At 35.9% G+C, this 24,008-nt stretch overlaps 1 protein-coding gene across 1 annotated transcript in view; it reads right to left on the bottom strand.

Moving 5' to 3' along the window:
* Positions 1-12,802: 12,802 nt before the first annotated feature.
* LOC116423051 (zinc finger protein 260-like) overlaps positions 12,803-24,008 on the bottom strand; it is a 168,179-nt gene continuing 156,973 nt past the window's right edge. Inside the window, exon 6 of the mRNA XM_031964030.1 lies at positions 12,803-13,165. Within this exon, the coding sequence (XP_031819890.1) occupies positions 12,975-13,165 (191 nt within the window). The 3' untranslated portion in view covers positions 12,803-12,974. The remainder of the gene's footprint in view (positions 13,166-24,008) is intronic.

Here is a 24,008-nt window from a genome sequence, read left to right as displayed (position 1 = left end):
TTTCTAAAACCTGCTGCTAGTCCAACTCCTCACATATTCATTACATTTATGAGGCTTTTCAACATGATAAACCTTCTATCTAATAAGATTTGAATTCCAACCAAAGACCTTCCCCAACTGATTGAATATATATATTTATGGCTTTATATATAATAGCTATTATTATGGCTATTATTTTAAAATTTTTGAACAATTCTCACAGAAAATTCCACATAGGATTTTCTTAATCGTTACTTTGGGTTTTATAATTTTACAATTACTAATGAATCTGTCTGCCTCCATTTCTATATTTTAGAGAATGAGGAAAATAACAAATCTAAGATGTAAGGCTAAATCAGTCCAACACATTCGCCTTTCTGTCAGATGCTGAATGACAGGAAGTCTCAAAAAAAGTAAATAACAATCTCTGCCCACAAGAAGCTCACAAAATAAGGGGAGAAACAACAAGCTAAGAAATAACTTACAAACAAGCTACAGGCAAGATAAATAGGATATCATGTAAAAGAGGGAAACACTGAAAGCAAGAGAGCTTATGGATGAAGTGAACTATGAAAGCTGTCTCACAAAATGGAGACACTGTTCTAAAAATTGAGTGAAGGTTGGCTACACCTCAGGCCCAAGTTTCTTTTTCCAGAGATCACCACTTTTACATAGAATGGGGTCCTATAACCCTTTCCTTGTGGGACTAAGGGCTATGTTGGTATTAAAACTTCCATATATCATAATTTAATAATCCTAGAAATGTGATTGGGTTACAAGTTTTTCCTCATTTACAACTTAGAATGTGAGGTCATTTCTGCTGACTAATCAGGGGAAAGATCCAACCTATAGGGAGTGTTACCCCAGGCCCTTATGTAATCATTGTCTGCTGATTATCTCTTCCCTCTCTTCACTGCCAGACCACTCTAGGTGGTAGGGGGATGCTCAAATCTCCCAAGCTCTGTCAAATTAAAACTCCTTTGTTTTCTACCTTAAGATGCTTCTGATTTGTTCAAGTTGAAGGTCTTCTGGCCCTCAAAGTTAAAGGTTTCCTATAGAAAGAAAACTTTCAGTTGGAAAATGAAGCTAACTGGGAGGCACAAATGAGGGCCTTTGCACATTGCCAGAGAATAGCTAGAGAAATTACTTGAAGGCTAGAAATAGAGTGTTATGGGCCAGAGCTCTGTACTTGAAACAAGGAGTCTTACAAAGTGCTAACTCAGTGGAATTGATAAGACAACAGTTATCTAGTTTAGCGTGGTGATTAATAATTCTCTAGTTCAGTACATGTACTTAGTACTTAATGTAGTTCTACAGGATTGACACCTATCCTACAAGATTCACACCTATGATATAATTATAATAAAGCATATCAGCTGGGACAAACTCAGACAGATTCATTCACTCCATCTCACACCACCATGGTAGCTGGCTTGTCCTCCTGCATTTCCTCCACTGAGACCAAGCTAGCCCAGGGCCGAGGCAAGGAGACAATAATGAATTTGGACTTTAACACTTGGCTATGCTCCTGGTGATTACTAAAACAAAGGCTGCTCTAGAGACCTCCAGAAAACGAACCAGAACACTATAATAGGGTATCATCTTTCTGCAATAGCAAGGAAGCCACCCTCATGAGATCCCAAAGAACTAAGGTATAAGAACCCTGTCCATAATCAGTGAGGAAAGAAAGCTTTCACATTTGCAGGTTGGTAGAAAACCTCTGGTGTTTACTGAATCTGGGAAAATTGGATCTTTAGGAAAATCATGGAGCAGTTAGGCGGTGCAGTGGACAGAACACCAGCCCTGAAGTCTAGAGGACCTGAGTTCAAATCTGGGCTCAGACATTTAACACTTCTTGGCCGTGTGACCCTGGGTAAGTCACTTATTCCCAATTGCCTAAGCAAAAAAAAAAGGAAAATCAACTTGCTGGCTAAATGGATGCATTGGGGTCAGATAGCCTGGAATCAGGCCAACCCACAAGCAGGCTGCTGCAGTACTCAAAGGGTGAGATGGAAAGGATCTGCAACAAGAAGGTTGAAACATCAGTGAAGAAGATGGATTGCAGAGATGTTATAGGGTTGACATGTGGGGATACATGTGGGGATAAGAAATAGGATTCATGGAGGACATCTTGGTTGTAAGCCTGAGGGAATGAGAGGGTAGTGGGGCCCTTATCAGGAAAGAAAAGAAGATGAGTTCAGTCTTACATAGTAATTATAAGACATCTCAAATTAGAGAACTAGTTTGATATGTCTAAAAGACATTTGGAACAGAGGGGATTGAAATTGATTGATCTCATTTTTTTATATCAAATAGTATTTTATTTCCCAATTACATGTAAAGACAAATTTTAACACTTTAAAAAATTTTATTCAATTCCAAATTCTCTCCCTCCCCTTCTCATTTCCTCTCACCTGTAATGTTCTTGGTCTGGTTTTCTGAAGCTCTTTGGGGCAGCCTTCTTTTCAGTTCAGTAATCACCAGGAGAACAGCCAGGTGTTAAAGTCCAGATTCTTTATTATCTCCTTCCTGGGGCTGGGCAGCTTTCTGGAGATTCTTTCAGACCAGCCTTGGTCTCAGTGTAGAAATGCAGAAGGAGAGCCTGCCAGCAGAATGGTATAAGATGGGATGAATAAATCTATCCAAGGGCTTGTGCTTCAGCCTACAGTCCACTTGTCTTCTCAACCTCTCAAAACGAATTTAGCTGAGGCTGCCAGCTTCTATACTCTACACTGAGTATAAACCAACCATTACATCACTAGGAAACCCATTATTTCTTATAAGATTAAATCAATCATACTGAACTAGAGAACTATTAAGCACCATTGTCTCATCAATTCTACTTTGTTAATACCTTGTAAGAATCATTGTTTCAAGTTCTGGCCCATAACATCACCTTAAGATGATAAGCAATTTACAAAAGTTATATAGATACAGTAATGTAAAACAAATTTCCTCAACTGAGTAGGGTAAGAGTGAAGGATCCAGGTCTCAAGGTAGCAGTGCTGGCTACAGCTGTGGACAATGATGACTAAATACTTTCTTGGAAAGTGCAGTATTTTAGGGAGCAAAAACATTTCCAGGACAGCAGTTGAGGAACTCTACTTGTGACTTAGGTGAGAAATGCTGCTGAGGTTGAGTCCTGGCAGACTCAAGAAGGAGGAGCTTAGGAAACCCAGAATTAACCAAAACTCAGAAATCAAACATGACTACAATTATGATCATTGTTATAAGCTGCTAACAATAAATTTTTATATATAAATAAATAAAAAAAAAAAACAAAATTAAAATTAAAATTCAAGATGAGTAAGGAAAGGAAAAAGAACTTGACAGTATCTACTCTGGTATAAAAGAAGATAGTAGGGTTAAAAAAACAAGCCATTAATGTCTTAAAGAGTAACATCAAAGGTATTCAACAAGTCCAAAAGGAGTTCCTGGAAGAACATAAAAAGAAATTCAAAAATCAAATAACAGATCAAGGAAATATTAGGAGGGGAAATGAAAGCAATCCAAGAAATTATGAAAACAAAGTTAATCAATTTGAAAGAGGTTAAAAAAAAATCCTTGAAAAAAGGATTGACCCAGAAGAATTGTGTGACCTTATGAGACACTAGAAAATAACTAACCTCAAAAAAAAAAAAAAAAAAAGAAGAGATATAGTTGGTCTTTTCATTTTCCTGGTTATTGTCATTGGGTTTGTATAGTATATAGTACAAATGGTTCTAGGGTTCTATTCATTTCTCTCTGCCTCAGGTGAAGAAACATGAAGGGAACAAACTAGATTAGAAATAACGACAAGAATTGAATTCAGTGGCCCAGGACTTAATGTAAAACTGAAAATCAAGATTGGATCTTCTGGTGAATGACCAGTTTAAGAAAGATAGAGAAGGAAAAGAAAGGAGAACCATGAACACAGCACACCCATACCTCCTGAAAATTGATGGAGAACATCTTGTCCAGCCTGAATCCTCCCTGGGATTCTAAAACCTTGTTCCAGACCCACTCCTCCCAGTGGTCACTAGCATAGCAGGTGAACAGCCAAGTCCAGATCCTCCGCACAACTGGCAAGGAGCCAGTCCCTGAGACTCTGCCTTTGATGCAGTAAGCCCATCACTCAAACTCCTGGCCCCAGAGCAAAAGCTTGGGGACAAAGTCATCTGTTCAGCAGCAGAGCTCAACCTTAAAAAGTCTCAAAATAGGCTGGTAAATGGAAAAAAGCAACAATAACAAAAACCCTGAAAATAGAAAATTACCTGGTGGAATAGATGTTTAAAAGCCAATCTTAAAACAAGACAAGGTCAAAATGCTCTTATGCAGTCTGTAAGAGAAATATGAATTAGTCTTAGGTGTGACAAGTTCTCCTGAAGAGCTCCAAAAGGATTTGAAAAATCAAATAAGAGAAGTAGAATAAATTTAGAAAAAGAAATAAGTGGTGCAACAAAATCATGAAAAAAAAAGTTTCACCAGTTGGTTTAAGGAAAGCACAAAAATCCACTAAAGAAAACTGCTTTAAAAGAATTGGTCAAATGAAAAGAAAGGTATAAAAGCTCACCAAAGAAAATAACTCCTTAAAAATTAGAAATGGGAAAATGGAAGCTAATGACTATGAGATCAAAATGAATTTTAAAAAGTCAAAAGAATTAAGAAAAACAAAGGCCAAAATAAAAGCTGGAAAAAGCAACTGACTTGGAAGCCAGATCCAAGAGAGATAATTTAAGAATTCTAGGACTGAATGCAATGATCACAAAGAGAGCAAACTGCCCTCATATCCTAGAGTAAAAAGGTAAAATATTAATCAATAAAACGGTTCTCATGGAATTCTAAATTATAAAGAGCTGGAGCCTAACAGAGCTGGACTAGAGGAAGGTTTTAGAAATTAAGTACCTGTTTAACTTATCACTTTCACAGTGAGGAATATAGTTTGCAAATAGGAAGTTCTCCTGGGCAGGAAATTTCCACTTGTTGGAAAAAAGTAGAGGTTTTGATGTAATACGATTTTGTGGTCTCCGGATTTTAGGGATCTTCTGTTCTAACAATAAGTCAGGAAATCCTAAATCTTTTGATTGTGGAGTCTGCCTCAGAGACCTCCCATTCTAAGAACAACAATCTGTATGATTCTGAATAGACTATTTCCCAATTCATTGATGACAGATAATCTTGTCAATGGAAACCAGTTTCCAAGACCACTCCTCAGTTGATTGCTGAATGATGATCTAGTCTGTGATAATCAAAACCCAGAGACCACCCCTCAATTCACTGCTGACTGATGATCTGATCAGTAAGAACCAAATACCAGAGACTACTCCTAGCCTCTTCCCTAGGCCAAAGAATTAGCCTATCTATGATTGAAAGTTGGATCACTTTATCTCCTTGCTTCTGTTTCTCTGTATAATTCTCTTTGAGTTTCAGCTGGCTTTGTAATGGTGTTACTATTACAATAAAGCTTTCTCCCTCGGATAAGAGATGGATTCAAGTCTGTAAATTCTTTTGAGAGACCGCTAACACCATTCTGGGACCCCAAACTTTTGGGGTCTCTTACCTGGGATGCCAGAGAAGGCAGAAGTGCTTTAGAGTAGCTTTTGACAAAGATGGGCCAGTCCTCTTTCATGGTATTTTGTGTCTGTGTCTCTGTGCAGAATGTCTGTTTCATGTTTGTTCTGTGTGCTACTTTAAAATTGCAACCAAAAATTATTCCTGAAACATCTCAGTTTGGGGGATTGTTAGCAAGATCAGTATAGCTCAAGTCTCTAACAGCTCACTCTTCTCATGACAGAATTAGAGGGAAATTGAAATTCTGCCTCACCTGCAGGAATAAGGGAAGCAAAACTGTGGGGACCACATACAATCTTGTCCAGATATCCCCAAGCCAGCTTGGGGAATGAGGATGTGGGGGTCAGGCTCCATGGTCAGCACTCCCTGAGCCCTGGCACCTGAAACTACCAAAGGGATATCCTGGCACCCCAGCATTCATCAGGCTGTGTCCAGGAACTGCCTGGGAAGAATTCAGGTACCTCTGGCTGTACCCAGCATGGCAGTGTGAGGTGAAAAAACAGGCAGTCTCTGCATTTTCTGCCTCAATTGTGGATATTTCTTAGCTATGAAATTTATGGCAAACTATTCTGTCTCTGCTCAATTTTCTGATTTGTCAAGAGAAATAATAGATATTATTGTAAATGCTTAGCAAAACATGCTATATGAATTTAATTGCTTTACTGATGTAATTGCTTCATATTTGATAACTTTAGAGCCAGTATATAGAAATGCTAGTAAAATATTACAATTAAATAGTACTATTATTATTAAATTAGCTGATGTGGAATCATGTCAAGGATTTCTATTATATGAAAGCAAATGTTATCCTGGCGTATTCATGTAAATACTTAATACATAAATGGGAAAGAATATTATGATTAGGAAAGTGAATGACTTAGGGAGCTTCACAAAACTAATTTTTGTTCATGAAAGGAGTTCTAAAAACAAAACTTTAGAGAACTACTGCTTTGGAGTTATGGTTCCACCATATTGTTCAGTGTTGTTACACTACAAACTGTTCCCCTGATTCTGCTCACTTTTCTCTGAATCAATTCAGACAACTTTCCCAAGGTTTTCTGACACTGTGCCTTTCTTATCTCTCCATAACCTTCCATTATTTTTCTAGATCATCATTGTGGATGTATTTACCAACATAAGGGTGCCATCTTTTCTTTCTGAATCTTTTTTTATCCCTTCTGAGACAACTGGGTTAAATTTGACTTCCCAAAATCACACAGCTTTGGGAAGTGTTAATATTTGAGACCAGGTCCTCCTGATTTTGGGGTGGTGGTCTACCCAATTGCACCATCTAGTTAAGATTCCCCTGCCCCCCCCCCAATTCTTTGGTAACAAAATCCTGGAAAATTTCATTGTTGTGTATATGGGCCATATAACCTTTTTAGTTTATAGGTCTACTGATTAGCATTGAGTTAAGAGATACCGTAGAGTGGAGTTAAGGGAAAGCCCAAAAGGTTTTAAGGAACTTTGATCTTTTTCATTTAAGGCCATTGAATCTTTTGTCAAGGTGTTTTTTTGCAGATATCAGGTTCTGCTTTCTAATGTTTGGGCTACCTTCCTCTGTATTAAACGTGTATCACCCCATGACATTTTATTATAAAAAATTCTAAATTTTCTCCAAATGATATCCTTGATACTTCCTCATTTCCCCTTACCCTCCTTTCTTTAGATAAAAAACTAAAAGTGGGAAAAAAGGAATGAGATCAACAGGTTTTAACTGATTAAAAGTGGCCTGAACCCCACTCTTCAGCCCACCTAAACTTCCATTCATTCCACTCGCAGATACTTGAACTTTACTAAAAGTCTCTTATCCAATTTATCTCCCTTATTTGAAGTTTCCATTATGATGCAACAGTTACTTTCTACAACCCAGGAGGCACAATGGAAAGAGCATGATTCCTGGGTCAGAAAAGATTTGGTTGGCCACTTCGGCACTTTGGCAAGTCACTAACCTTTGTCTTCTTCTGTTCTTTTTCATACAATCAAAACTAATAGACCTCCCACCTGCCATGGCTGTTGTGGGAAATGGGAAAATAAATTTCTCTTATCACTTGGAAAATAGATGATATTATATGAAAGGACATTAATGCTGTGATTTGGGGAAAAACTTTTGGAACCGGTTTGAAATGGCAAGTAGAAAACTATATTTGCATGTATTTAAAAATAAAAAATACTAAAGTAAAAAAAATTTGGATTTATTTTGAGTTAAAGCTTCCCTAAAATGGAGACAAAAATTAGAAGCCAAAGGAAGTCCCTTCCTTTCCTTATAAAACCAAAAACATTTATAGGAAAATCAACCAAGAAGGAAACCTTGGAGAAACCAGCACTTTTGCCTTTCAAATAATTGTCTTACATCTTCATTGTAAGATATTTCTCAAATCAGACAGTTTCAAGATGTCTAAAGACAGTTTGAACAAGAAGGCCTTGAGGCTGATTACCTCAAATTTTTAAAAAAATATTGAATATTACTTTCTTTCTTGAAATACAATGTAAAGACAATTTTTAACATTTCAAAAAATTTTTTGAGGGTAGCTAAGTGGGCAGTAGATAAAGCAGAAATGGATAGCCGAGTTCCAAATGTGATCTTAGAAACTTAACACTTTCCAGCTCTGTTGACCCTTGGCAAGTCATTTAACCCAACCTCAGAGGGAAAAAAATTTTTTTGAGTTCAAATTTTCTCCTCCTTTTTCCTCCTCATTCCAAGAAAAGAATTTTGCAAAAAGTTTTATGGGGCAAAAATGTAAAAACATTTTCAAAAAATTTTCACCTTGAAAACCGAGCAGGGCAAGATTTGAAAGATCCTAGTCAGAGCTAGCAATGCTGGCCAGACATTATCTGGGCTGTGGCTTGTGGACAAGGAGGAATGAGCACTTGGTAGGAAAGTGCAAATTTTAGGGAGCAAAAACATTTCAGGGCAACAGTTGACAAACCTTGCATGTGATTTGGGTGAGAACTGTTACTGAGTTTGAGCCCCTGGAGAGAATTCAGAACGAAAGTCAGGGAGGAACTGGAGGAAAGGTACAATTAACCAGAAATAAAATTCAAACTTGACTAAATAGTGATCATTATTATAAGCTGTTAAAAACAAAAATAAAACCAAATGAAAATTCAGGATGAGTAAGAAAGAAAAAAGAACCAAAGCTTACTTTGGAAAGGAAAGAAAGATCTGGAGTTGAATCTTTTAGGTTAAAAAAAAAAAAGCCAATTTGTCCCAAAGGTAATATCAAAGGTATACAAGCCCAAAAAAATGCTTGGAAAAATATAAAAGGAATTCAAAAATCACATAAGAGAATCAAGTAAATATTTAAAGGGCAGGAGGGGAGGGAGATGAAAGCAAATCCAAAAACTATGAAAAGTTAATCAATTGGAAAGTAGTTTTAAAAGTCTTTGAGAAATAAAGAATTGAACAAGAGGAATCAATTTTATGAACCCCAAACAAAGTAATTAAACTTAAAACAATAGAAGAATAGTTGATTATGTTGAAGTTTTCCTAAAATTGGAACTACCCTTACTCCTGGTATAAATCCTTCTTGGTCATGGTGTATTAGTCCCGGGATGACTTTAGGTTTAATATTTTATTTAAGATTTTGCATCAATATTTATTGGGGAAATTGGTCTATATTTTTTCTTTTCTCTTTTTCACCCCCTTGGTTTAGCAATCAACCAATTCTGTAATATAAAAGAAAATTTGGTATTATTCCCTTCTTTTCCCTATTTTTTTCAAATAGTTTTTCCCTATTGGGAATTAATTTTTTGAATGTTTTTGGGAATTCACATTAAATCCATCTGGCCCTAGGTTTTTTTTTCTTAGGGGTTGATTAATAAACTTTTCTATTTCCTTTTCTAAAATGGGACTATTTAAAAATTTATTTCCTTCTATTAACCGGACAATCTTTTTTTTGTGATTTCCTCTAACCATTTTAGATTATCAAATTTTTGGCAACTAGAGAATGATTGAATAAATTATGATATATAATGTTATGGAATATTTTTTTCCCTGTGAAATGACCAATAGAATGATTTTGAGAGGCTTAAGAAACTTATATGAATTGCTGCTAAGTGAAAAGGGAGAACCGGAATCATTATAATGGCAACAAGAATATAATGATCAATTTTGATGGATGCTCCTTCCAATGAGATGTTAAACCAATTCCATTTTTTTCAGTGATGAAGAGAGCCCATCTCCAGAGAGAGGACTGTGAGAACTTGGGGGACTGAGTGTTCCCTTTTTCTGTTGTTTTGCTTGATTTTTTTTCATTTCTCAGGTTTTTTTCCCTTTATACGGGAATTTTCTTGTAAGGATAACTTGTATAAATAATTTTATTTGGGAATTGGATTTAACATTATTTTAACATTTAACATGAATTGGACTATGTTGCCATCTAGTGGAGAGGTGAAAGGAAGGAGGGAAACCTTTGGAATAGAAACAAGGGTCACTGCTGAAAAATTACCAATGCATTTGTTTTGTAAAAAGCTTTTAATAAAAAATGTTTTTAAAATAAAAGAAAAAATACAAAGAATCTAAAATCTCATTAGGAAAACTGGAGAAAGATTAAGGAGAGACAATATAAGACTTGTTGAACTACCCAAAAGTTATTATTTTTAAAAAGAATCTGGATAAGTATTTCAAGTTGGAAAAGAAAATTGTTTGAAGTTCTAAAAATAAGAGGGTAAAGGGGAAAAAAAATTTCCTATTCACCAACTGAAAGATCCGGGAGGAAAACTTTAAAATTCCCAGCAAAGCCTCAAAACTCTTAATTGGGAAAATTAATTGAAAACAGAAAATACGAAGAATAAAATACTGAGGAAATAATTGGTTTCAAAATGCAACCTTTTACTTAAAAGACCATAGGTTTTTATTACATTAAATTTCAAAGAACAAAAGACCTTGGAGTTTCCTCAATAATTTACTTCAGAAATTGGAATATGGAATGAGGGGAGAATAGACATTTTCAAACTGAAAAAACTTTGTGTATTTTAAAAAAAAGAGCAGAACTTAATGGAAAATTTAATATAAAAGATTCAGAAAAAAGGAAAACTAATTCCAATCCCTCATTTTTAACTTTATATGAGGAAAATGTTATCATTATAACTCTAGTGGGAGGAGGGCGGTGGAAGTTGGTAACATGGTCCTTCCCTCTCTGAATTCAGGAGGAAACAATGGGCATCACAAAGGGTTGAAGCCTTGTTAATTACGTAATAAACCCCTTGGGGATGGAAGGATGGCACCAGGAGAGCTGGGAAAGGCCAAGTCAACCTTGGGGGGAGGGGTGGAGAAGGGAAGTTTCCAGGGCTTTAAGAGATTGAAGGCGGGGGAAAGGGAGGCCCAGGTAAGATCTGGGGAGACAGAAATTTTTGACAGCTCAGGGTAAGGAGATTGGGAGACACTGGGGGGCAGAAGGCTTCCGGTCCGGAAAGAGATGACTGTGCCCTCAGGTTTCCAGGAGCTGGGAGGTTGGCCTTCCTCCAAGAGCTTAGATTTTGGTGAATTCTAAAGGGATCCCTGGACACAGGGAGCTATGGCCTGGGGTCTGATCAAGAGGGGTTTGGGAAACGTCCGAGGGGTCCTCCAGGGAAACAGAACCTTGGAATCTATCAGGGCCTAAGTCAAGGCAGAAGCACCACGTTTCTAATCGGGATCCAGGAAGGCAGGACTCCTGGGTCCTCCTGGGGGCTGAAATTGGGAAAATGTGAATCGGTGATAAATCCGGGGAGGTAACGTCTGGTTTGCGAAGTAATAAGGGAAAAGAAGGGATGGCGAAAAAGTTGGGGGAGGGTTGGGGGAGGGCTTGTCCGGATAGCCGAGTCTGGTGGAGCAGCACGTTCTGGCGTTTTGGAAGAGATGATCCCCATTAGCAAAGAAAAGGCCAAAGGAAAAGCCCTCAGAGGTGGGCAAAGTGGGGGTAGATATGCCGGGAGGTGGACGGACCTACCTGGGACCTGCACCTACAAGCTCCTTCGGAAGGCAGAGAGATCTCAAACCAGGCCAGTTTTTAGCCAACCTCCGAGGAGATTGTCCTGGGCTCAAGGGTTCTCAAGTCAACCCCTGAGCCTTCCCAAAATGGGCTTCTCCTTCTAAGACGCCCGCCAGGGGATCTCATGCCCGAGCTGCTTCCCCGCCTCAAACCCCGCCCTCCATCACGTGAAATGTCTTCCCCACTTGGAGGCCCAACCGTCCGCCCCGGACCCTTCCCAGGCTTCCAAACCCACCCCAAGGGCTCATATTCCACCCGTCACCACCCACTGGCTATTCAGCCGGATCTCCCTCCCCCCAACCCCTAGTTTCTGGGTTTCGCCACTCCTTCCTCTCTGGAGCCCCAAGGGGGCAGGATCCCTGGGCAGGCTAAAAGAAAAAGCGGTCCCATATTTGAGGTCCTGACTGCAACTAGACTTTGGGAACATCTGGGATTCTATTCCCTTCCCTTCCCTTCCCTTCAAGTGTTAATCCAGATTGGATTGGATTTTCTCTAATCTAAATTAGAATGAGGGCTCACTTAAACAAAGACTTGTTCTCCCATTATAGTAATGGGGATGTTTGAGCCTCTACAGGGAGATCACTAGAAATTTGGTCAAAATGATGAAGATTTTATTATGAAAGAGAATTCAGGAATTCATTGATGTCGTTTCACTGGCAATTTTTCTTCATGGTTTAAAACGAAAACCTTATTTATATTATTATATTTCTAATCTTATAGTGGGATTTGGGGAAACCACAGTATAAAAAATGCTAATCTAGAAAATGATCCTGAGAGTGTGATATGATTCCAGATTTAGAAAATTAAGTAAAATTTTGATCTGATAGAGGCAAGAGCTGAAATAGAAAAAACCAGAACCTTTAGGAAGTTTTACATTAATAGACTTCTCATAGAGCACAGCACCTTCCCTAAGGAGGGTATACCATGCTGGGCGGTCCTGTGCCAGTGTTTCCTAATTCATACAATCAATTCTAAAGTTCTTCAGAGAGACCTTGAGAATGTCTTTGTATTGCTCTTTCTGACCACCTTGTGGCCAGATCACTTGCCCTGTGTGAGTTCTCTATAAAACTATCTTTCTGGCAAGCAAACATTTGGCATTCAAAGAGTGTGCTCAGCCCATTGGAGTTCTGCTCGCTGCAAGAGAGTGTGAGGGTGTTACAATTTAGTTCAAGAAAGGACCTTAGTATTTGGTCCTTTATCCTATCAGGAGATCTTCAAAATCTTTCAAAGAAAATTTATATGGAAACAATTCAGTTTCCCAGAGTGGCACTAAGTGTATTGTCCAGGTTTCGAGGCATACAACCATGAGGTCAAGACAAAGGCTCTGTAGTTTCTGTTTAGTAGTCAGTCTAATACTTCTCCTGTTCCCCACTTTCCTTTGAAGCCTCACAACCTATCTCTGGCAATCCATGTGTCAACTTCATTATCAATGTGACCTTCTTGGAAAGTATACTGCCAACACAAGTGAACTCATCCACAGCATTCAGAACTTCTCCACTTGCTGTAACCAAGGTTCCACAGATGGCTGGGGTGGTGCTGGCTGATGGAAGTCCTGGGTTTTCTTGGTGTTAATTGTTGGGCCAAAATCAGCAGGAGCAGCAGAGAATCGATCCATCCTTTGTTGCATCTCAGCTTCAGAGGCTGCACTGAGGCACAATCATCTGCAAACAAAAATCAGGCGAATATTCCTTTAGTTTTGACTTTTGCCTTTTCAAGTAGAAGAATTTACCATCAGTGTGGTAGCTGACTTTGATGCTATGTTTGTCCTCCTTCTAGGGGTTTGAAAATATCAGGCTGAAAAGCCTGGGAGCAAGCACACAGCCTTGTTTCATTGTACTGGTGACTGGGAAAGCTAAAGAGCATTGTCCATTGTCCAGAACGGCAAGCATGCCATATTGAGGAACAATACTGATGAACTCTGGATGCTTATTTTTTTTTCTTTTATTATAGTATAGCATTTTATTTACAAGACATATGCATGGGTATTTTTCATCATTGATAATTGCAAAACCTTTTGTTCCAATTTTTCCCCTCATTCCCTCCACCTGCTCCCCAGATGGCAGGTTGACCAATACTTATTAAATGTGTTGAAGTATAAGTTAAATACAATATATGTATACATGTCCAAATGTTATTTTGGTGTACATAAAGAATCAGACTTTGAAATAGTGTATAATTAGCCTGTGAAAGAAATAAAAAATGCAGAGAGACAAAATAGAAAGATTAAGAATTCTTTGTAGTGGCTCATAGTCATCTCCCAGAGTTCTTTCACTGGGTGTAGCTGGCTCAGTTCATTAATGCTCTATTGGAACTGATTTGGTTCATCTCATTGTTGAAGGGGCCACGTCCATCAGAAATGATCATCATATAGTATTGGTAATGAAGTATAATGATCTCCTGGTCCTGCTCATTTCACTCAGTATCAGTTCCTGTAAGTCTTTCCAGGCCTTTCTGAAATCATCCTGCTGGTCATTTCTTACCAAACAATAATATTCCATAATATTCATAAACACAATTTATTCAGCCATTCTCAATTGATGGGTATACACTCATTTTCCAGTTTCTGGCCACTACAAAGACAGCTGCCACAAACATTCTTGCACATACAGGTGTTTTTCTCTTCTTTAAAATCTCTTTGGGATATAAGCCAGTAGAAACACTGCTGGATCAAAGGGTATGCACTGAATTTGATAACTTTTTGAGCATAGTTCAAACTGCTCTCAGAATGATTAGATGTAATTCACAATTCCTCAATAATGTATCAGTGTCCCAGTTTTCCCATCCCCTCAACATTCTGCATTATCTTTCCCTGTCATTCTAGCCATTCTGACAGCTGTGTGAGTGGTATCTCAGAGTTGTAATAATTTACATTTCTCTGATTAATAATAACATGGAACATCTTTTCATATGGCTAGAAATAGTTTAATTTCTTTGAGAATTGTGTGCTCATATTCTTTCACCATTTATCAATTGGAGAATGAGCATTTCTTATAAATAAAGAGTTAATTCTCTATATATTTTGGAAATGAGGCCTTTATGCAGAACCTTTTACTGTAAAAATGTTTTCAATTTGTTGCTTCCCTTTGAATCTTGTCTGCATTAGTTTTATTTGTACAAAAACTTTTCAATTTGATATAACCAAAATTTTCTATTTGGGTATCAATAATCATCTCTAGTTCTTCTTTGGTCATAAATTCCTTCCTCTTACACAGGTTTGAGAGGTAAACTATCCTATATTTTCTAATTTATTTTTTATCTCATTCTTTATGCCTAGGTCATGAACCCATTTTCACCTTATCTTGGTATATGGTGTTAAGTGTGGGTCAATGCCTAGTTTCTGTCATACTAATTTCCAATTTTCCCAGCAATTTTTGTCAAACAACGAGTTCTTATCCCAAAACTGGGGTCTTTCAGTTTGTCAAACACTACCTTATTAAAGTTATTGACTGCTTTGTCCTTTAGACTTAACGTATTCCACCAATCAACTAGTCTATTTCTTAGCCAGTACCAAATGATTTTGGTAACTGCTGCTTTATAATATAATTTTAGATTTGGTCAGCTAGGCCACCTTCATTTGATTTTTTTTCATTAATTCCCTTGAAATTTTTGACCTTTTGTTTTCCATATGAACTTTGTTGTTATTTTTCTAGTTCATTAAAATAATTTTGGGAGTCTGATTGGTATAGTGCTAAATAAATAGATTAGTTTAGGTAGTATTGTCATCTTTATTATATTTTCTCACCCTATCCAAGAGCATTTAATATTTTTCCAATTGGTTAGATCTGACTTTATTTGTGTGGAAAGTGTTTTGTAGTTTTGCTCATATAGTTCTGATTTGCCCTTGCAGATAGATTCCTAAATATTTTATACTATCAGTAGTTACTTTAAATGAAATTTCTCTTTATAACTCTAACTGTTGGATTTTGTTAGTAATATATAAGAATTCTGAAGGATTTATGTAGGTTTTATTTTGTATCCTGCAAATTTACTAAAGTTGTGGATTATTTCTAATAGCTTTTAGTAGAATCTCTGGGGTTCTCTAAAGTATACCACCATATCATCAGCAAAGAGGCATAGTTTGGTTTCCTCATTACCTACTCTAATTCCTTTAATCTCTTTCTCAACTCTTATTGCCAAAGCTAGCATTTCTAATACAATATTGAATAGTAATTGTGAGAGTAAGGCAACCTTGTTTCACTCCTGATCTTACTGGAATGGTTCCAGCTTATCCTCATTACATATGATGCTTACCAATTGCTATAAATAGATGCTACTGATTATTTTAAGGAAAAGTCCATTTATTCCTATACTCTAAAGTGTTTTAATAGGAATGGATGTAGGATTTCTATCAAATGATTTTTTGCATCTATTGAGATGATCATATGTTCTTTGTTAATTTGGCTATTAATATGGTCAATTATACTAACAGTTTTCTAATATTGAACCAGGCCTGAATCCCTGGTTGTAAATCCTACTTGGTGATGGTCTATTATCCTGGGGATGATTTTCTTAATCTTTCTGCTAATATCTTATTTAAGATTTTAGCATCAATATTCGATTAGGAGATTGGATTATAATTTTCTTTCTCTGTTTTTAACCTATGTGGTTTAGGTATCATTACCACGTCAGTGTCATAAAAGGAATTTGGTAGGACTCCTTCATTCCCTATTTTCCCAAATAGTTTGCATAGCACTGGGGTAATTGTTCTTTAAATGTTTGGTAAAATTCACATGTAAATCCATCTGGTCCTGGGATTTTTCCTTAGGAAGTTGATTAATAGCTTTTGTATTTCTTTTCTGAAATGGGACTATTTAAGCAACTTACTTCCTTCTCTGTTAATCTGTGCAGCCTATATTTTTGAAGGTAGGCATCCATTTCACTAAGGTTATCAAACGTATTGGCATAAAAGTTGGGCAAAGTAACTCCTAATTTTTGCTCTAATTTCCTCTTCATTAGTGGCGAGTTCATCAGTTAGTTAAGACTAACAATATGATTTTCCTCTTCCCTTTTTCTAATCAAATTTACCAAAGGTTTATCTATTTTGTTGGTTTTCATAAAACCAATTCTTAGATTATTTATTAATTCAATAGTTTTTTTATTTTCAATTTTATTTCTCCATTTAATTTTAGAATTTCAAGTTTAGTATTTGATTGGGGTTTTTAATTTGGTATTTTCTAGCTTTTAAAGATGCAAGCCCAATTCATTTATCTTCTCCTCTATTTTACTCAAGTAAGCCTCTAAAGATATAAAATTCTCCCTTATTACTGCTTTGGCTGTAATCCCTAAAATTACGATATGATGTCTCATCATTGTCATTATCTTGAGTGAAATCATTAATTGTGTCTATAATTTGCTGTTTCACCCCATCATTCTTTAAGATGAGATTATTTAGTTTCCAATTACTTTTTGGTCTATTTACCCTAAAGTTTTTTATTGCATTGTGATCTGAAAAGAAAGCATTTACTATTTGTGCTTTCCTGCATTTAATTTTGAGGTCTTTATGTCATAGTATATGGTCAATTTTTGTATAGGTTCCATGAACTCCTGAGAAGAAAATATACTCCTTTCTGTCTCTATTCAGTTTTCTCAAAAGATCAATCATACCTAATTTTTCTAATATTCTATTTACCTCTTTAATTTCTTTCTTATTTGTTTTGTGGTTTGATTTATCTAATTCTGAGAGGAGCAAAGGTTGAGATCTCCACTATTATAGTTTTGCTGCCTATTTCTTCTTGCAATTCTCTGAACTTCTCCGTTAGGAAGCTAGATGCTATACCACTTGGTGCATATATGTTTAGTATTGATATTGCTTCATTGTCTATGCTACCTTTTAGCAAGATATAGTTTCCCAACAAGGACACTAATACATTGTTGGTGGAATTGTGAATACATCCAACAATTCTGGAGAGCAATTTGGAACTATGCTCAACAAGTTATCAAACTGTACATACCCTTTGATCCAGTAGTGTTACTACTGGGCTTATATCCCAAAGAGATCATAAAGTAGGAAAGGGACCTGTATGTGCACGAGTGTTTTTGGCAGCCCTCTTTGTAGTGGTCAGAAACCGGAAACTGAATAGATGCCATCAATTGAAGAATGGCTGAATAAATTGTGGCATATGAATATTATGGAATATTATTGTTCAGTAAGAAATGACCAGCAGGATGATTTCAGAAAGGCCTGAAGAAACTTACATGAACTGATGCCAAGTGAAACGAGCAGGGCCAGAAGATCATTATATACTTCACAACAATACTATATGATGATCAATTCTGATGGACTGCCATCTTCACATGAGATGAACCAAATCAGTTCCAATAGAGCAGTAATGAACAGAACCAACTACACCCAGCAAAAGAACTCTGAGGATGATTAAGAGCCATTACATTGAATTCCCAATCCCTATATTTTTGCCTGCCTGCATTTTGGATTTCCTTCACAGGCTAATTGTACAATATTTCAGAGTCCATTCTTTTTGTACAGCAAAATAACGGTTTGTCATGTATACTTATTGTGTATCTAATTTATACTTTAATATATTTAACATCTACTGGTCATCCTGCCATCCAGGGGAGGGTGGGGAAGGAGGGAAAATCGGAACAAAAGGTTTGGCAATTGTCAATGCGAAAATTACCCATGCATATAACTTGTAAATAAAAGGTATTAAAAAGATATAGTTTCTTTCCTTATATCTTTTAGTTAGATCAATTTTGCTTTTGCTTGATCTGAGATAAGGATAGCTACCCTGCTTTTTTGACTTCACCTGAACCATAATAGATATACCCCTTCTATTCCAACTTTTCCCTCCTTTCCCACCCCTCCCTAGATGGCAGGTAGACCAATAAATGTTAAATATGTTAAAGTATGTATTAAATACAAGATATGTATGCATATCCATAGTTATTCTGCTGCACAAGAAGATTGGATTTTGACATAAGGTAAAAATAACCTGAAAAGAAAATCAAAACTTTGCCATGTAATCTAGAAAATTTCAGTCAGCTTTTGTATGAGCATTGGACCCCCAACTGTAAATCTCACCTAATCTGTAAAATATGATGCCCACTAAATTCCCTTTTCACTTTAAATCAATGACATTATGATCCTGTAATCATATGACTGCTTACATTTAATAGCAATTTCTCTCTAAGTGGGTGATTTTGCTATAAGCTACATAGCAGACCAGAGAAAAAAGAACAGTTTCTGCCTACAACTCATGAACCCTTCATAATGAGGTTTGTTAGAGAATATTATCTGTGACCAGTCAAGGTACTGAGCAGAGTGAAAATGGGAGGTATTTTGATTCCTTGTACACATTCCAAGCTGTGGATCCAGAAGTAATGAGGGTACCACAACTGCCTTACCACAGGAAAGTAGTCTAATGGCATTCAAAACCTCTTCTTTACTTGGAATTTCAGCTAGGAAGTGATAGATTTTATTTTATTTTTTCCCATTTTATTTATTTATTTATTAATAATTATAACTTTTTATTGACAGAACCCATGTCTGGGCAATTTTTACAACATTATCCCTTGCACTCACTTCTGTTCCAACTTTTCTCCTTCCTCCCTCCACCCTCCCCCAGGCAAGCAGTTCTATATATGTTAAATATGTCACAGTATATGCTAGATACAATATATGTGTGCAGAACTGAACAGTTCTCTTGTTGCACAGGAAGAATTGGATTCAGAAGGTAAAATAACCGGGAAGAAAAACAAAATGCAGACACTTTACATTCATTTCCCAGTGTTTTTCTTTGGGTGTAGCTGCTTCTGTCCATCATTGATCAATTGAAACTGAGTTAGATCTTCTTTGTGAAAGAAATCCACTTGATAAGTCCTCATACAGTATCATTGTTGAAGTATATAATGATCTCCTGGTTCTGCTCATTTCACTTAGCATCTGTTCATGTTAAGTCTCTCCAAGCCTCTCTGTATTCATCCTGCTGGTCATTTCTTACAGAAAATAATATTCCATAACACTCATATACCACAATTTACCCAACCGTTCTCCAACTGATGGACATCCATTCGTTTTCCAGTTTCTAGCCACTACAAACAGTGCTGCACAAACATTTTGGCACATGCAGATCTCTTTCCTTCTTTAGTATCTCATTTAAAAACACAATTGGACATATACAAAAATAAGTAAAAAAAAAGTTAATGAAGAAAATAAGTCATTAAAATCAGAATTGAACAATGAAATGAATGATTCATTGAGACATCAAGAATCACTCAAGCAAAACCAAAAATGAAAAAATAGGAAATAGTTAAATATCTACTTGGAAAATAACAGACCTGGAAAATAGAACTAGGAGAGGTAATCTAAGGATTATTGGGTTCCTGAAAACCATGATGAAAAAAAAGAGCCCAGACAATATTTTTAAGGAAATCATCAAACAAAACTGCTCAGATGTAATAGAATCAGAAGGTAAGTGAAAGAATTATCGAACACCTTCTGAAATAGACCACAAAATAAAACTCCAAGGAATATTGTGGCTAAATTTCAGAACCATCAGACGAAGGAATAAATATTACAAGTAGCCAAAAAAAAAAAACCCACAATTCAAATACTAAGGAGTCCTAAGGATCCTTATTGATCACTCAGTGTCTAGCAGCTTCCACAATAAAGGATTGAAGGACCTGGAATCTGATATTCTGAAAGACAAAAGAACTTGGAAGGCAGCCAAGAACAAACTCCCAGCTAAGCTAAGCATTTTCTTCCAGGGAAGATGGATATTCAGTGAAACAGGGAATTCCATTTATTTCTAATGAAAAGCCAGTACTAAAAAAAATTTTGACCTCCAAATGTAGGACTCAAGAGAAGCATAAAAAGATAAGAAGAATTCTTGACAACTATATTTATGTTACTGGAATACATAAAGAGTGAATGTATAATTTGATTTTACTGTTATAATATGAAAAGGGGAATTAGAAGTAGAAAGCAGATTGTATCAGAAAAAGGGAAAAGTGGAGATAAAAAGAGGGAAATTACATCCCAAGAAGAAGCAAAGGAAACCTATCATATCTGAGAGAATTAAGGGAGGAAAAGGAACACTGTGTGATCTTACTCCCATTAGATTTAGGTCAAAGAGGAAATATTAGAAATATTTGGTTTACACAAAAACTTCTCTCATTTCATTAAAAACTGGGAGAGGAAAAGGAAAAGGAAATGGGTAGGCTAAAGAGAAGGAAATACAAAAATAATAAAGGAAAGGTATAAGAATGGGGGAGGGACTCTAAGGGGAGGGAGGAATTTGAAAGAGGGAAAGTTGTGTGAGGCAGGTGGTGCCCATGTGTTTACTACTGAAGAGGGGTTAAGGGAAAAAAGAGAAATAATCTGGGGATGATAAGATGGCAGGAAATACAGAATTAGTAATTTAAACCATAAATGTGAATGAGATGAAATCTCTTTTAAAGTGGAGGCAGATAGTAGACTAGATTAAAAGCCAAACTCCTACAATATGTTATTTATAGGAAACACTTTTAAAACAGGATGATACATAAAGAGTAAAGGAAAAAGGCTGGAGCAGAATCTACTATGCATTGGGTGAAGTAAAAAAAAAAAAAAAAAAAAGAAGCAGGGTAGCCATCCTTATCTCAGATGAAGCAAAAGCAAAATTGATCTAATTAAAAGACATAAGGAAGGAAATTTTATCTTGCTAAAGGATAGCACAGATAATGAAGTAATATAAGTCCTAAACATAAGTGTACCAAGTGGTATAGTATCTAAATTCCTAAAGGGAAAGTTAAGAGAGCTGCAAGAAGAAACAGACAGCAAAACTATAATAGTGAGAGATCTCAACCTTGCATTCTCAGAATTAGATAAATCAAACCACAAAACAAATAGGAAAGAAATTAAAGAGGTAAATAGAATATTAGAAAAGTTAGGTACGATACATCTTTGGAGAAAACTGAATGGAGACAGAAAGAAATACACTTTTTCTTAGCAGTTCTTGGAATCTATACAAAAACTGACTACATATTAGCACATAAACACATCAGCATTAAATAGAGAAAGGAAAAATAGTAAGTGTAGTCTTTTCAGATCACGATTCAATAAAAACTACATTCAAGAAAAAGCTTGGGAAAATAGACCAAAAAGTAATTTGAAACTAAATAATCTCATCCTAAAGAATGAATGGGTGAAAAGCAAATCATAAACACAAATAATAATTTCATCCAAGAGAATGACAACAATGATACAACATACCAAAATTGTGGGATTACAGCCAAAGGGTAATAAGGAGAAATTTTATATCTCTAGAGGCTTACTTGAATAAAATAGAGAAAGAGAAGATCAATGAATTTGGCTTGCAATTTAAAAAGCTAGAAAAAGAGCAAATTAAACCCTCCAATAAAATATTGAACTTGAAATTTAAAATTAAAAGGAGAAATAAAATTGAGAGTAAAAAAACTATTGAATTAATAAATAAAACTAAGAATTGGTTTTATGAAAAACAACAAAATAGATAAACCTTTGGTAAATTTGATTAGAAAAGGAAGAGGAAAATCAAATTGTTAGTCTTAAAATGAAAATGGAGAACTGCCACTAATGAAGAGGAAATTAGAGCAATAATTAGGAGTTACTTTGCCCAACTTTATGCCAATACATTTGATAACCTAAGCGAAATGGATGACTACCTTCAAAAATATAGGCTGCACTAGATTAACAGAGGAGGAAGTAATTGCTTAAGTTCCATTTCAGAAAAGAAATAGAACAAGCTATTAATCAACACCCTAAGAAAAAATCCCAGGATCAGATGGATTTATATATGAATTTTATCAAACATTTAAAGAACAATTAACTCCAATGTTATATAAACTATTTGGGAAAATAGGGAATGAAGGAGTTCTGCCAAATTCCTTTTATGACACAAACATGGTACTGATACCTAAACCAAGAAGGCTGAAAACAGAGAAAGAAAATTATAGACCAATTTCCTTAATGAATATTGATGCAAAATCTTAAATAAAATATTAGCAAAAAGATTACAGAAAATCTTCCCAGGATAATACACCATGATGAAGTCGGATTTATACCAAGAATGCAGGGCTGGTTCAGTATTTGGAGAACTATTAGCATAATTGACTATATCAATAACCAAATTAACAAAAACATATGATCATCTCAACAGATGCAGAAAAGGCATTTGATAAAATCCAACATCCATTCCTGTAATGTTCTCTTTTTCAGTTTTCTTGGGGTCTTTGTAAGCAGCCTTTGTTACACTTCAGTGTAATCACCACAAATACAGCCAGATGTTAAAGTCCAAATCCTTTATTATTTCTTTCAAAGTCTTGTCTTTTTCCTGGGGCTTTGGCTAGTTTTCTTGGAGGCCTTCTGAGTCTTGGCTTCAGTGGAAGAAGTGCAAGAGGATAGCCTACTACTATCAAGGCGGTGTGAGATGAAGTGAATGAATAGTCCAAGGGCTTATGCTTTAACCTCCAGCCTTCTGTATTCTCTGGCTTCTGAATGAACCTAATTGAGTTTGTTCGAGCTTATATGCTCTCTCATTATAGGTGTGAATCTTGTAGAATTATACTAAGTATTAAGTACATGTACTGAATTACTATTGTCTTTATCAGTTCCACTGACTTAACACCTTGTAAGAATCCTTGTTTCAGAGTTCTGGCCCAGAATACATTCTTATTAATAACACTTGAGAGTATAGAAATAAATGGACTTTTCCTTAAAATAGTCAGTAGCATCTATTTAAAGCTGTCAGTAAGCATCATATGTAAAGGGAAAAACTGAACCATCTCCAGTAAGATCAGGTGTGAAAAAAGGTTGCCCACTATCACCATTACTATTTAATGTTGCATTAGAAATGCTAGCTTTGGCAATAAGAGTTGAGAAAGAGATTAAAGGAATTAGAGTAGGTAATGAATAAACCAAATTATCACTCTTTGCAGATGATATGATGGTATACTTTGAGAACTCCAGAAATTCTACTAAAAGCTATTAGAAATAATCTACAACCTAGCAATGTTGCAGGATACAAAACAAATCCACATAAATCATCAGCATTCTTATGTATGTACCAACAAATACCAATAGCTAGAAATATGAAGAGAAATTCCATTTAAAATAACAGCCAATAGTACAAAATATAAGGAATCTATCTGCCAAGGGAAAGTCTGAACTATATGAGGAAAACTACAAAACACTTTCCACACAAATAAAGTCAGCTCTAACTAAATGGAAATTTATTAACTGCTCTTGGATAGGTTGAGTGAATATAATAAAGATGACAATACTACCTAAAAGAATCTATTTATTTAGTTTACCAATCAGCCTCCCAAAAACTATTTTAATGACATAGAAAAATAACAACAAAATTTAAGAGCAAAAGGTCAAGACTTTCAAAGGAACTAATGAAGACAAAAAAAAAAAAAAAAAAGAAAAAGAAAACAGAAATGAAATGTGTTAGCTGTACCAGAATCTAAAATTATATTATAAAGCAGTGGTCACATAAACCATTTAGTATTGGCTAAGTGAAAGAC

The sequence above is a fragment of the Sarcophilus harrisii genome, chromosome 3, assembly GCF_902635505.1.
Source record: "Sarcophilus harrisii chromosome 3, mSarHar1.11, whole genome shotgun sequence".
Classification (NCBI taxonomy): domain Eukaryota; kingdom Metazoa; phylum Chordata; class Mammalia; order Dasyuromorphia; family Dasyuridae; genus Sarcophilus; species Sarcophilus harrisii.
Note: the sequence above shows the minus strand (reverse complement) of the source record. Positions and strands in the feature narration are given on the sequence as shown.